Below are 14,823 nucleotides of genomic sequence, written 5' to 3' on the forward strand. Positions count from 1 at the left end.
GTAAGCTAAATAGGAAAACACCGTGTTTTTAAGAGTATAGACAATGATGCAGAAGTTGCTTCTTCACATCCTTGTTTATGGAGAGTTCAGTGGCAAAAATGTAAAAAAGTAGAATGATGCTTTTGTTCCTAATAGGAGTGTCTTATTTAAAACCTCACTTTAAGAAAGTTTTTATGAATCTTGGGAATGAATACATGAAGCAGGCAGAATGTGGGAGAAAGATTGTATTTATTGGGTAATTTGCATAGTATCATAAAATCTTGGAAATATCTTAAGACTGTTTTGAATGGGTTGATGCTGTGAATTCAGATTTACACCATTAGATGAATTTTCCCACCTAGAAAGCAGTAATTCCAAGGGAAGCCAGTATTTTTGCTGCTCAGCATGAACCTGGTCTCTTTGGGTAAATAACATTAATTCAGTATATTAAATAATACTGTTCTTCCTCACAGCATAGAATATATTTATATGTCTTGAGTTCCCTCTAGAATTTAGGATATAAGTTTACTCTTGCTTACAAGTTGAAAAATTAAAGGACAGAAATGTTGCTGTCATAGAAAGATATCATTCAGCCTCTAAGGCTTCATTTCTTTTCTGAAAAATGAAAACATCGATGTAAATATTTTACCATCTTTCTTTCCAGTAACAAGGTGTGAGGCTTTATCTAGTTGCTAGTGCTTCTTCTTCTGCAAAGGCTTGTTACCAGTGAGTGGACTGATGAGTGATTGTTGTAGGTTTGCCAGCAGGCCCTGCTCAGCCTGGGGGAAGGTGGCTTCTACGATAATCACCCAGCAGATTATTGAACTTAAAGGATGGGAAGAAACGGGCGGGGACGTGGCAACTGCTTCACTGACTAAGTCAGGATGGAAAAAGATCTTGGCACGAGGAGATGTTGGGCTAAGAATGACAAGATAAAATTCAGTAGGAATAGTAATAAATATTTTAACAGCAACTAACACTTATTAAGTAAGGTACTTAACTGTGCTCTAAGTGCTTTGTGTGTAGTAGCTCTTTGCTTCATAACGACCTTTCAGGTGCATGCAGTTGCTGCTTCTGTTTTTGAACCTTGGAACTTAGAGTCGTTTACCTTCGTCATGCTGCTAGTTAGTGACAGAGTCAGAGTTGGGAGTCTTACTCCTAGTACACAGCACTACCTCCAAACGTGAAGTCTGAATCTGGCCCCAAAAAGCGAATCTGTGTTGTATGGGTCTAGGAGAGTTGAGATGTGAAAGAGAGTTTTAGAAAAGCATCTTCTTATCCTTGCTGATAGTGAGGGAAAGGCAGAAGACGTTTGGGGCCAGGGCTCAGTTACTCTTGGGTACTGATTTTTTTTTCCTTCAAGAAGTGTTGGAGAGTGCCCACATACTTATTCAAGCTTACAGCTTGTGACCTTGATGATGAAATACAGTCTGTGCCTAAATAGAAACTTCCATGTCATTAAAATACTTGAAACACAAATATGAAGATTACTGTTATAAACATCAACTAACTTGAAAATTACATAGTTCTTTGTTTTATGCAACTTTCTAAATGAACATTTGAAGGGTTCTGTAATGTTGAATCAGTTCAGTTCAGTTCAGTCGTTCAGTCATGTCCGACTCTTTGCGACCCCATGAATCACAGCACGCCAGGCCTCCCTGTTCATCACCATCTCCCGGAGTTCACTCAGACTCACGTCCATCGAGTCCGTGATGCCATCCAGCCATGTCATCCTCTGTCGTCCCCTTGTCCTCCTGCCCCCAATCCCTCCCAGCATCAGAGTCTTTTCCAGTGAGTCAGCTCTTTGCATGAGGTGTCCAAAGTACTGGAGCTTTAGCTTTAGCATCATTCCTTCCAAAGAAATCCCAGGGCTGATCTCCTTCAGAATGGACTGGTTGGATCTCCTTGCAGTCCAAGGGACTCTCAAGAATCTCGTCTAACACCACAGTTCAAAAGCATCAATTCTTCAGCGCTCAGCCTTCTTCACAGTCCAACTCTCACATCCATACATTACCACAGGAAAAACCATAGCCTTGACTAGACGGCCCTTAGTCGACAAAGTAAGGTCTCTGCTTTTCAATATGCTATCTAGGTTGGTCATAACTTTTCTTCCAAGGAGTAAGCGTCTTTTAATTTCATGGCTGCAGTCACCATCTGCAGTGATTCTGGAGCCCCCCAAAATACAGTCTGACACTGTTTCCACTGTTTCCCCGTCTATTTCCCATGAAGTGATGGGACCAGATGCCATCATCTTCGTTTTCTGAATGTTGAGCTTTAAGCCAGCTTTGTCACTCTCCACTTTCACTTTCGTCAAGAGGCTTTTTAGTTCTTCTTCACTTTCTGCCATAAGGGTGCTGTCATCTGCATATCTGAGGTTATTGATGTTTCTCCCGGCAGTCTTGATTCCAGCTTGTGTTTCTTCCAGTCCAGCGTTTCTCATGATGTACTCTGCATAGAAGTTAAATAAGTCTTTGCCTTCATATTGTTAGCTCTGGTTGGGCAATTCTGTTTTCCCATTTTTTAAAGAAGTGTTTCAGTGTGTGCTAGTCTGGTGAAGCACTAACGGAAAGATGACTATTACACTTGCCTGTATTTAAGCCTGTGTCTAGATCTCTGAGAGACACTTTAGACCCGAGAAACAGTAGTTAAATGCCTTTCATCCTAATAATAGAAAGCATTCAGTCAGGTTCCTAGGAGCAGTTGAGTGAGAGCTATCAAGTCATTTTGTTGTGGCTTAATGTTGAAATCCTTACTTTTGTGAAGGTAAGAGATGAACATGTAAGGCATGAATACAAAAATCCTAAAAGTAAGCTATAAACTTGTGATGTTGTTCTTCGAGGAAATCAGAATACTACCAATCAAATTATGGTTGCTGGATTTTGTAGGAAAGGTTCCATTTAAATTCCTGTTATCCTTTACTTGGGGTTTCTTCTGGACTTTTACGCTTTACAAATCTAAGTTTTCGAGCACTGGTTTTTCAAGTTTCCACTCCCAAGTATAGCTCCAGGAAACCACATGTACCCTTTTTTTCACATACCCTAAGTATCCTCAGCGTCTCAACTCTCCAGTTATCAGTTTTACCTTGTTTAGAGAAGCTTCCTTCACGTGAGCCAGAGTCACATGTGGTGTGTCCCCAGAACATAACTGAAGGTAATGAAATAGGGAAAGAGCTGTTCATTTGTGTGAACTTCTAGCTCTTGCCCTTAGGAAGGCAGTCAGGAGTAGTGAGCTGTAGGGCACTCCTAGTAATGAGTACACCAGCCACCAGGTTTTGGTTTTAACATCTGTCCAAAATTCTTTGCTCTTCCTTATTCCAAGAGATAGAGCTTAATTTCCTTCCCCTTGAATGTGGGCTGGACGTAGTGACTTGTTTCTAGAAATCAAATAAAGAAAGAGAAGAATAGTAACTTTATGGTGGGGACTACCAAGTGGTCACGGCTGACGTCACCAGTAATAAGTCGGGTTGGTGTGTACCCCTGATACATGACGAGAAGGACACTACCTAAAATCCATAAGCTCGGTCTCATCATCAGAAAACATCAGACCCAGCTAAGGGATATTCTGCAGTAATTGACCAGTAGTCTCTAAAACAGTCAAGTTTGTGAAAGGCAAGGAAATACTGAAGAATTGTCACAGATTGAACGAAGACACAGATCAAGGAGTCCAGAGACTGTGATGTGCTCTGGTGGATTGACTCCTAGAACAGAAAAAGGACATTAGTGGAAAAACTGGTGAAATTACAACACAGTCTGTAGTTCAGGTGGTAGTCCTATCCCAGTGTTCATTTGTTAGCTGCTGTTAATGCACCGTGGTTATGTAAGATGTTAATATTAGGGGAAGCTAAGTGAAGGGTTTATGGAAAATCTTGGCACTAGCTTTGCAACGCTTGTGTAAGTCTAAAATGGATTCAAAATATAAAGTCTAGAGAAAAAGGAAGGCAGGAAGAAGGGTTGATATGTAGGCCAATTAAAGCTATGCAGTCCGCTTCCTGAATTGTGAGGAAATACTTGCCTCCACGTTTCGTTTTCGTGTGTTTTCTTTATAATTCATTTTCTGATTATAAAAGTGATGCAAAAAATAGAAGGAAAAAAATAGGGAAAACATAAAAAGCAGTATACTTCCTTAACTTGTGGAGACAGCCACTGCTCACATTTTATATCCCTCAGTATTTTTCTTAGATACATATATGTGATTTTTTTAAGAAAAATAGAATAATTTTATTGAAAAAAAGAAATAGTCTGTGAATCCAGATGAAGCCAGGTTTCTGTTATGGCCCCACTTTGGCATAGTTCTGGCATTCTGTTCTAGCTACCCGATTTGAACTTGTCCTTATTTAACTCATTCATGCAATAGTTTGTTCTTCAAATATTTGTTGAGCATTTATGTACTGTTCTAGGCTGAGAGGATACAGTATACTGAACACAGCCAAACCCGTTCTCTCCTGTACCTTATGTTCTGCTTGGGGAAGCTACAGTAAATAAATATGGGTTGATATCCTCCATGAGGACGAGTAACGCCAAGGAAAAGGACTGAGAATGGCAGCTGGAGAAAGGAGTGTGCTATTTAGTATAATTAGCGAAGGCATCTCTGATAAGGGGCTACTGAGAGATCTGAGTGAAATTAGGAGCTGAGACCTGAGAGTTTTCCAAGCAGAGAAAGCAACAAGTGCAAACACCCCATGGGGAGAGCATGCTTTGTGTACTTGGGGAACAACAGGGTTGGAGTGGAGTAAGGCAGGAAGAAAGTGGTGAAGGATCAGCTCGAATAGGGTCTTGTCTAAGGCAGAAAAGGACTTGGGACTTGACTCTGAGGTTGAGCAGAGAGAGGATGTGATGTGTTACAGTGGCGAATGGACTGCAGAGGTGGGCAGATGATGTCAGGCTGTTCTTCTAGGAGGGTGCTAGAGCTGTCTGGGTAAGAAATGTTGACTTGGATTGCCATTGTAGGAGTGAAGTGATCAGTGTGATTCTGGATATATGTTCAAAACAGGTTTTGCTGTAACCATTGAAAAGAGCTGGCATTTACTGAGATGGAGGCCAACTGGTAGGCGTGTTTGGAGGAGAAATCAAGTGTTTTTTGTTTTGGGGCATGCTAACCTTTGAGATGCCTGTTTGATATTTAAGTAGAGATGTTGAGCAATTAGTTTGTTCTGGGCTTTAGGGGAAAACTGAAGGTATACAGCTGTGATTTATTGGCCTCTAAATAGTACTTTAAGATTTGAGATACAGTGAAATCATAAGAGGAGAAAGAGGCACAGAGGGAAAGGTTGCTGAGGATTGGACCCAGGGACAACTCAAGAAATTTGAAGTTGGTCAATGAAGAGAATTTGGTAGGGAGACTTAAGTTCTGGGAAAGGAGAACCAAGTGAAAGGGTTCTGGAAGTCCCATGAAGGTCTCCCGTTGGCCTTGAACAATTGCAGGGGTTAGGAGCGCCAGCCCTCCACGTGCTTGAAAACTCGAGTCCACCCTGTAGTTTGCCTTCCATGTGATGTGGTTCTTCTGCGTCCACAGCCCTGAATCCATGGATTCCGCTAATTGCAGGTTGGTTTCAGTAGCATTTCGCATTGAAAAATAGCTGTGTGTAAGGGGACCTGTGAGCTCCAAGCCTGTGTTGTTCAAGGGTCCGTCGTGCTGTCAGATGTTGTCACTAGGTTAAACAAGATGAACACCAGCAGGTGACCTCTAGACTTGGCGACACAGAAGAGTCCGGTGAGCTTGGAAGAAAAAGTTCACTGGTGTGGTGGGCCTGAAAGACAGATTGAAGTAGATTCTAGAGGGTCAGATAGTTGTAGGAAATTTCAGGCCCAAGCGACTTCCCTGTGAGTTATATAAATAGTTGGGGTTTTGCTCCAAAAGGGAACAGAGAAATGGGCTGTAGCTGAAAGACATATCTTGGCCTTATTCTTGACCGTAGAGAGAGTTTGGTAGGACGACTTAATTTTCAGAAGACTTTATTTGTAGGAGATATTCTACCGCACTAGTTAATACTTGGGATTTAGAGTCAGGTAGCCAGGATTCGGACACGACTGAGCGACTTCACTTTCACTTTTCACTTTCATGCATTGGAGAAGGAAATGGCAACCCACTCCAGTGTTCTTGCCTGGAGAATCCCAGGGACAGGGGAACCTGGTGGGCTGCCATCTATGGGGTCGCACAGTCAGACATGACTGATGTGACTTAGCAGCAGCAGCAGCCAGGATTTAAATTTGACCCAGCTGTTGTACTGTTCTGTTACCTGAGGGATCATCCAGTTCAGATTCTCTTGAATTTTGGTTTTATCCCCTGTAATTAATAGTGAAGGTGATACTTCAAAAGGGTTAAATGAGCTCTTGCTTTTAAAGAGCATTATTTAGTCATCTGTATTGTACTCTTTGGTGCTTCTACATTTTGGCATATCATCACTGAAGCAATGAGATGAACAGTCTCCACACTAATATTGTTGCAGATTCTGTTTTATCCACTAGTCATTTATAAATAAAACTGCATATTTTCAATTCCCCTTTATTAATTCAGGAGGAAAGATAAGAAGTTAGCTCCGCATTGACAAGGAGCAGCTTCTGGAGTGGGTGTTGGGCTGTGTGGATTGGTGGAGAGAGGCTCTCACTTCATGTACCGGAAGGTGGTAGTTCCATACTCACTTCCTTTCTCCTGCGGGCGTGCTTCGGTTTCCCTTAGACTGACTTGGTGAATGTTCAGTACTGTCTTGAAACATTTTCTATTGGTTGTGGGTTGAGCTGGTTCATTACACAAGCAAGTTATTGTCTTCATTCTTCCGTCAGGCACTACTGACTTGTTCAGAATAAATGTAATACACTTTCAGAGGTGCCAAAAATAAACGCAATATGTGGTGTCCTGGGGCTACAACTAAACTTTCTGGGCTCTGATCAAACACTTTACCTTTGGCAGGCTCTTAGTACTCGCTGAATTCTCGTACTTGGCTTGTTTACTTAAGTTCTTAGAAGTTCTAAATGATAAAAATTTAGGGCAGATTCAGTGAAGCGTTATTATGCCTTTAAGGGTAGAAAGGCTGAAATACTACTTGTACCTTCTAAACCAGTCTTAAAAAGAGTGGCCATTTATATGTTATTTACTCCAAATCTAATTTTCAGAGTCCATGATCCTAGTCCAGTGATGTTAAATACATTTATGGCCTTCCTGGTATTGTAATAAAATTAATTAATAGCATAAAGTAAAATAATTAATAACAAAGACTGTATAATTCATTTAGAGAAGACTCAAGTTCCATAACCAGTGAAACATGCTAAGAAACTTGAGTTGCATATAGCTTCCATTTGCCCCTCTCTCTGCTTTCTCTTTGGGCAGATAGCTTCTCTGACTGTAAAGATTTAAACCAAGGGGAAAATTTTCAAGTCTCCTGGGTTTCTTTTTCAGGAAGATTGAGGAAATGATCAGAAAGTGCTTTCTTTTCACTAACACATGAGGGAGTGGGGGCTGTCAGCTTTCTTTTTTATGCTGGTAGATATTTTTGATGTACAGTTTCAGTTTCATTCTCAGTGCTTCCTGTTTCAGAGTCTGACAAAGAGGAGAAGCCGCAGAGTGCTGTCATACCCAAGGAAGTGACCCCAGCGCTGTGCTCCCTGATGAGCAGCTACGGCGGCCTCTCGGGGTCAGAGAGTGAGCCGGAAGGTGAGCCTGGTTCCGGGTGGTAACAGTGGGTGCGCATCGCTCTGGTGTTGCCTTTGATGTACACTATGCGTCAGTAGTGCCCTTTCACGTGTATGTGTCTGAGGACGAGATGTGTCATGCACATTCTTCAGTTGAGCCTCAAATTCCTTTCTCATTTGATTCAGAAGTTAACATGGGATGAAGGGAAGTGGTAGAGATGGAGAACTGTGTTGCTTCTCTAGGAGAAAGGGGCAAAATAACATAAGGAAGGAAGAGGAAGGGGAAGAGATAATATCCACTAGTGAAATCAGAGAAGGTTCTAAAAGATAAAGCAAAGGACGTTAATTACTTCTTCCCACTCTCCAGAACCCTTGTCTTAACATGTTTCGCACCTTTTGAAGCTGGAGAGAGGTCCTTTATTACAGAGGATGGTAAAATACCTGTATATGGGGCATTGCTCCTTATAGAACACATTTACCTAAACTGTCTCATTTGGAGAACACAGGAATCGTATATGCTTATGTTGCATTAGGTGGTGTATTTTAAAGATTGGGAGACATGGAATCCTTTTGATAGTGTTTCTGAGAAGTTAACGTTATTCGGGATACATGTTTTAACCTTAAAAGATGATGACAAACTCCCCCTCCCCCCCAAAAAAGCAATGGTGATAAACCAACTCAATATCTAGCGCCTCTTTTAGGGCCTCCTAGAGGTTAAAGTGTCTGCCTCCAATGCGGGAGACCTGGGTTCGATCCTTGGGTCGGGAAGATCCCCTGGAGAAGGAAATGGCAACCCACTCCAGTATTCTTGCCTTGATAATCCCATGGCCTGAGGAGCCTGGTGGGCTGCAGTCCACGGGGTCACAAAGAGTCGGACACGACTGAGTGACTTTACTTATTTACTTACTTAACTTAAAAGGGCTACAAGTAGGCTTGGCAGTATGGGCACCTCAAGCCAAGGTTCACGTCAGTAACCCAGCGTTTGTTTAGTGAATAACCGTGTGTCCTGTTGCGCCTCTGAACCTGGCTCTGCATGGTCGTTATATCTGGGCTTCACCAGCCGCGAGAGAATTCTGAGTGTGTGTCTCAGATGCGTCATCACAGTAGGGGCTCTACCGAAGACAGGAATAGAGGGTCTTCAAAGTGAAAATGTAGGATGAAAGGGAGATTTAAATGTAATTGGATGAAGATGGCAGGACTTTTAATGTTGACTAAGCTGGAGAAAATCAATGTTTATGTAGCTGGAAGATGCTGAAGAAGGAAGAGTTGGGCTTTAAAATGAAAGTTAAGGTTTAGATCTGGGTATCTATAACATGAGTTTTTTGGTTTTTTTTTCTCTTTTTGAAAGGTAAGCTTTACTGTGGTAACTGGTTAAAGGCTACTTGAATTTTGAAATATAATCTACTTTGGCTTTATCAGAGGAGTCCTTTACAGGTGGTTGCCTCTTCTTCTTCTTTTTTATTTTTTTGAATTTTAAGAAAAACAGTATTTAGTTCCTTACTCTTGTTTCCAGTTCACTGATAGGAAGATGAAGTTATTCTTTAAACGCACATTATGTTTCTTGCTTATCTTGTGTATTTATGACAGGTGATAGCAAAGAAAGCTATTACCAGATTACTGAATCCCATAAAAACAAGCCATACACATGCTTTCCTCTCTCATTCCCAAGAAAAGATATTTAATAGTTTTATACTCATGTCTTCATTTTGAGACTGCCACATTGAGAAGGCAGAGAGGAAACTGGAAGGGATCAAGGTTTCAGCCCTTTATTTTATAGACGCTGAAGCTTCAAGAGGATACACTGGCAAAACTAGTATGTGGTAAAGCTGACGTAAAGCTTAGGTCTAAAGAAGCCAGCTATATTGCCTTCCGTTGCGTCTTTCTTTGTGTGGCAATAGGTGGTGCATAGCTGTTCTTTTGACTTTGTATGAATTCAGTTTGACTGACTGTCTAGTATGTCCTGCCTTCAGGAAAAAGTCCTTGCTTCACATTCCTAAGCCTTAAGAATTATTTTATGTAATTTGAATTTATTAAGCCATCCAGGTCACTAGCAGATTTCTAGCTTGCAGTGTTACTGGGCTATAGGTTGGGATAGGGTATTGACACAGCAGGACTTTGCAATAAGTAAAACAAGGAAATAAAGAGAGCCTTCTCTGAACCAGTAGCATCTCTGTTGTTTTTGTTTTAGTCGCTAAGTCATGTCCTACTTTTGCGACCCCATGGACTATTGCCCGCTAGGCTTCTCTCTCCATAGGATTTCACAGGCAAGAAAATTGGAGTGGGTTGCCATTTGCTACTCAAGGGGATCTTCCCAACCCAGGGATCGAACCTGCGTCTCCTGGAGCTCCTGCATTTTAGGCGGATTCTTTACAGCTGACCCACTGAGGAAGCCTGTGGTTATTAACCATTAGTATGGTTATTCCCCGTATACTAATTTCAGTATGATGTCTCAGGGAATAGGGAGGCCTGAGGAGGAGGAGGAGAGAGAGAGGAGAATGGCAAGTAGGTGGAGCAGTGAGAACATAACATTGTTAAATTGATTGTCTTACATGGACTTGGTTCATGGTGACCCAAAACAGTTATAGTAGTAGTTCCAAAGATCAGTGATTACACATGCCCATCACATAGAACGACAGTGAAAGTTGGAGACATTGAGGAAAAATCATCGGAATATGATGCAGAGACGCGAACAGACAGTGTTGGAAAAATGGTGCTAACAGACTTGGTCAGTGTGGCGACAAACCTTCAACTTGTACAAAATGCGGTGTCTGAAGACGGTTAAATCAAAGCACAGTAAAGCGAGGTGTTCCTGCAATTTAAGAATTTTACAGCAGGACACTTAGATTCTCCTCTTCCCTTCCTTTGTGCTGTTCTCTCGGGTTTTAGTTCTGCAGATGCTAATAAACCCCACATACATTGTCGTTACGCATTTTTGCTTTCAGTTGTCAATTATCTTTACAGAATTTTTTCAAATGGAAAAGGTCGTTTGTATTTATCCACATATTGACTTGTCTCTGGCCCTTTTCATTCCTTTGTGTAGATCCAAGTTTCCGTCTGGTGTTACTTCTTTCATAGGGATCATTTTCCATAGCTCTTTGCAGTAATCTCAGTTATTGGCAGTCATAGTTCCCAATTTGAAAAATATTGTAATACACTGTACATGCTCAGTTTCAAGTAAGTAACTAATTACGGCTAGGGAAGGAGATTATTGTGGGGGGTGTTTTTTATTGGATATTTTTGGAAGTTTTACCTGTTTTTTAATTTGTTATTTTTGTGTTTATTTTTCATCACATGTAGAAGCTCCCATCAAGACTGAAGCAGACATTCTGGCAGAAGACCAGGTTCTTCATAGCAATACTCCTAAGAAACCAAGTCAAGATGTTAGAGCAACTGTTAGAAACTCCTCAGAAGCCAAGTGTGAGAGCCAAAAGGGAAGTTTTAAAAACACAAATCCTAAGAGGAGAAAAAATAACCTCAACTATCGAACATTATTTGAACCAAGAACACACCATCCATATCTCCTGGAAATGGTAAGTGGTCGTTGTGTTCTCTTGTCCTGAGAATAGAGCTACTGGGCTTGTGTGTGTGTGTGTGTGTGTGTGTGTTTTAAGGTTACCAGAGACATATGCTCCTTGAAGAGTTACCTGTGTATCTTAGTTCTGAAACTGCCTTTGGAATATAGCTGATACTCAGTAAGTGTGGGATAATTACAATTTTCAGAACTGCTTAAGATAAAAGAACCTAGTCTTAGGTAGTTGATAAAGCATATCGAAGTGTACTGACCTTTTTAAAATTTTCATTGAAAGCACAACTAAATACAGTGCAGGCTAAAGGGAGAAAAAGGGTTTTGCGTGTTTATTTTGTGCGTTGTTAACTTTATTCTCAGTGTGATGTGCTCAAAGCTTACTATTTTCTTTAAATTATAAAGAAACAGTGCCTCTTTTGATTCTGGGTAATGGACATGAAGCTGTTCAGAGATCTAAGACTTTCATATAAGAGTGATGGAAATACCCTGAAATTTTTAGTGGAATCGTAAACCTACCTGGTGATGTTCTGTGCAAAGTCAGGTTTTTGCCCGGTTAGGGAGGTGCCTGTGCTGCAGCTCAATGTTCTGTGACTACAGACCATGGCATGTTACATGCAGACACAGTTGCTTCTTAATAAAATTGATCTGAAATGTACTCTCTATTTCGTAAATTTGGGTGCTATGTAAAGGAAACTGCATTTTTAAAATGTTTTCCTTGTAGGTGGTATATTAAATCATCTGTTTACTGAAAGTTCCCCTGTGGGTGTTTCTGAACTACATTGACATCAGAAATAAAATGAGTAGTTACATTATTCTTTTTGGCGAATCACATGTGATTCCTTGGCTATGTAGTCTAGATACCAGGGATTTTCAGCCTTCTTTCAATTACAGTAAGCACAAAAGTGGGAAGTCCTGAAAGACCAGGAATGTTGGGGTTAGTTACTGCTGGTTTCATCATTACAATATTTGCTATAGCTCCATACCAGTTTCTCTGCTGTTTATAGATTTGGGTTTGGGAGGATCCTGTTTAACATGGTTTTTAGATGTAAAGAATTGTAAGCTTCTAAACCCAATTTTCCCGTCTCTTCCTTGATACTCCTGGAGAAGACCTTGAATACTAGTGTTTAAATCTCGATAATTTTGGTTAAAAGGAGATAGTCTTACATTGTTTTTTAGTGAAATAATTAGTAAATATAATACAAATCTTTATTATTCTGTGTTCTTCATATAGAGAAGGCACATAGAATATCTTAGATGGTGTTTCTTGGATGTATTTTATTTAAAAGCTAATCTTTTTATTTATTATTTTTTAGCTGTTAGCTCCGGACATTCGACATGAAAGAAATGTGATTTTGCAGTGTGTTCGGTACATCATCAAAAAAGACTTTTTTGGACTTAATACTACTACTGTGAACACTAAAGATGAATAGGTATCTGGTGTTTAGCACACATGTCTGAAGCATGTAAGATGGTAACAACCTCAAGTTTGTGGGTGAAAATTCTTCTTTTTTCAACTGGATTAGTAATTAAATTGTAAGCCTCATGGGCTATCATGTAGGATTTTCAAGTCTTTGATGCTATATAAATAAATACCTTATTGATTTTTAAGACTGTCTATATTGTTGGGATCATATGTAATATTTGCTGGCAGAATTCTACTTTGTATTTATTGCTGTTGTATAAGGAAGTCTACTCTTGGGCCAGATAAGAATTGAAGATGCTGGTTTAGTGGTAAGGAAAAAAACTTTAAAATTTTTTTAATTCAGCTGAGGAGTACTGTAGGTTGGGGAGAGAAATACAGTCATTTTGTTTTTAATAAATGAGAGGAAGAGTTGTTTTTTAACTCCTGCAAAAGGAGGGTATTTTAAAATAAACCAGAGCGAATTAATACGATGAGAACATCTTGAAATTTAAATTTCTGCTGTTTATTTCAAAGGACATGTCGACATTCACCTATTGGCAGCTCAGGTATTGATCCTTTGAAATATTACAGATATGGCTTCTGTTTATGTTCCAGTTCAGTGGAAGTGCTTCTTTTTGGTATGGTTCAGAACTGGACGTTTTAAAATTTTTTTCCTGTGAAAAAGTATGTAAAGTATAGTACTTGATGAGGTTCAGTTAATTTTTTATGGCATAAACAGTAATTTGTGAAATATTACATGAGTTTTAGAGAATTAAAATTTGCTTATAAAGGTAATAATTGAAGCTTTAAAATATGTTTTAAATAAATAACAGCTACTAAGGTCTTTTTATCTCCTGTAATGCTGGAGGCTCTGGTCTTTTATGTTCTAGTCATTTGTGCTAGCTAGTGCTAGAGCTCTACTCTTCTTTTTTTTAATGTATTTATTTTTAATTGAAGAATAATTCCTTCACAATATTGTGCTGGTTTCTGCCCTGTTATCAACATGAATTAGTCACAGGTATACATACGTCCCCTCTTTCCTGAGCCTCGCTCCCCCCTCCCACCCCATCTCACCCCTCTGAGTTGTTACAGAGCCCGGGTTTGAGGTCCCGAGTCGTACAGCAAATCCCCACTGGCTGGCTGTTTCACAGTGGCCGCCTGTGTTCCCATGCTCCTCTCTCCATCCGTCCCAGCCTCTCCTCCTCCTCTGCCACCCGGGTCCGTGTCTGTCCGCTATGTCTGCGTCTCCACTGCTGCCCTGCAAACAGGCCCATCAGTGCCACCTTTCTAGATTCCCTACGTATGCGTTAATACATGAGATTTGTTTTTCTCGTAATGACTTATTTCCCTCTGTATCATAAGCTCTAGGTTCATGCATCTCATCAGAACTGACTCACATGCATTCCTTAGAGCTCCTGTCTTGACATTCAGCCAAAGGAGCTAGATTTTTAAAATTTAGTCTCTTGTAGTTGGAAAATTAATTTTATTTGACACGGTGATATTTGAAATACACGAATCTTGACTTTAAGAAGTAGGGCAAGAGAGCTGACAGCAGCCCTCTGCCCCTTTTGCTCCTCTACATCTGTAAGATCTCATCCCAAATACTGGGACACCTGGTACATAACACTGCAACATCACAGACCTGAGATTAACAGTCATACTGAGGTCAGTGTTTCCCAACCTGGTAACAACCATACAGACCTTTTTAATCTGTTTTACTCTCTTCCTCCAGAGAGCCCCGTATTTTGGAAAATCAGCAACCAGTTCACTCATTAATTCAGTTCATATAATACTTTAATGGAGTAAAAGAAAAATGAATAGAACCTTGCATTATTCAAAGATGTGACTCTTAACCCAGTTCATCTCAACAGGACAGAGAAGTAACCAATATTACAGTATTCAAATTGTGACTAGTCTGCAGTTTTATCTCAGGTTAGCGTGCGATTTCCATAGGTTTCAAATATATAAATGAATTCACAGACTCCTAGTCTGTGTTCAAAGGACCATCATGTCTCCAGGGGTTTTGATAATCACTGCTCTGAGGTATACAGTGCAAAGTTTTATTTTCAGTCTTTCTTGTTTTCTAATAAATGTAGTAAAGACTGAAAATGCCCCACTGAGTACTGCCCTGGCTATGTCCAACAGTGTTAAGCTGTGGTGACTGTTGTTTATTTCTAGGGGGTAATTTCAGACTCTGTTCACTTTATATTTAACCCAGGAATTGCTTAAGTATGTTGACAGTTCCCAAGCAGGTAGAGTGTAACCTGTATGGTTTCTGCTTTATGGAATGC

The 14,823-nt window shown here is 40.3% G+C and overlaps 1 protein-coding gene across 1 annotated transcript in view; it reads left to right on the forward strand.

Moving 5' to 3' along the window:
• The window catches only part of NUFIP1 (NUFIP1, FMR1 interacting protein 1), a 33,291-nt gene extending 19,964 nt beyond the window's left edge, over positions 1–13,327 (forward strand). The window contains exons 8-10 of the mRNA XM_005687587.3: positions 7,510–7,626; positions 10,902–11,134; positions 12,444–13,327. Of these exons, the coding sequence (XP_005687644.2) occupies positions 7,510–7,626; positions 10,902–11,134; positions 12,444–12,560 (467 nt within the window). The 3' untranslated portion in view covers positions 12,561–13,327. The remainder of the gene's footprint in view (positions 1–7,509; positions 7,627–10,901; positions 11,135–12,443) is intronic.

Source organism: Capra hircus, chromosome 12 (assembly GCF_001704415.2).
Source record: "Capra hircus breed San Clemente chromosome 12, ASM170441v1, whole genome shotgun sequence".
NCBI lineage: Eukaryota > Metazoa > Chordata > Mammalia > Artiodactyla > Bovidae > Capra > Capra hircus.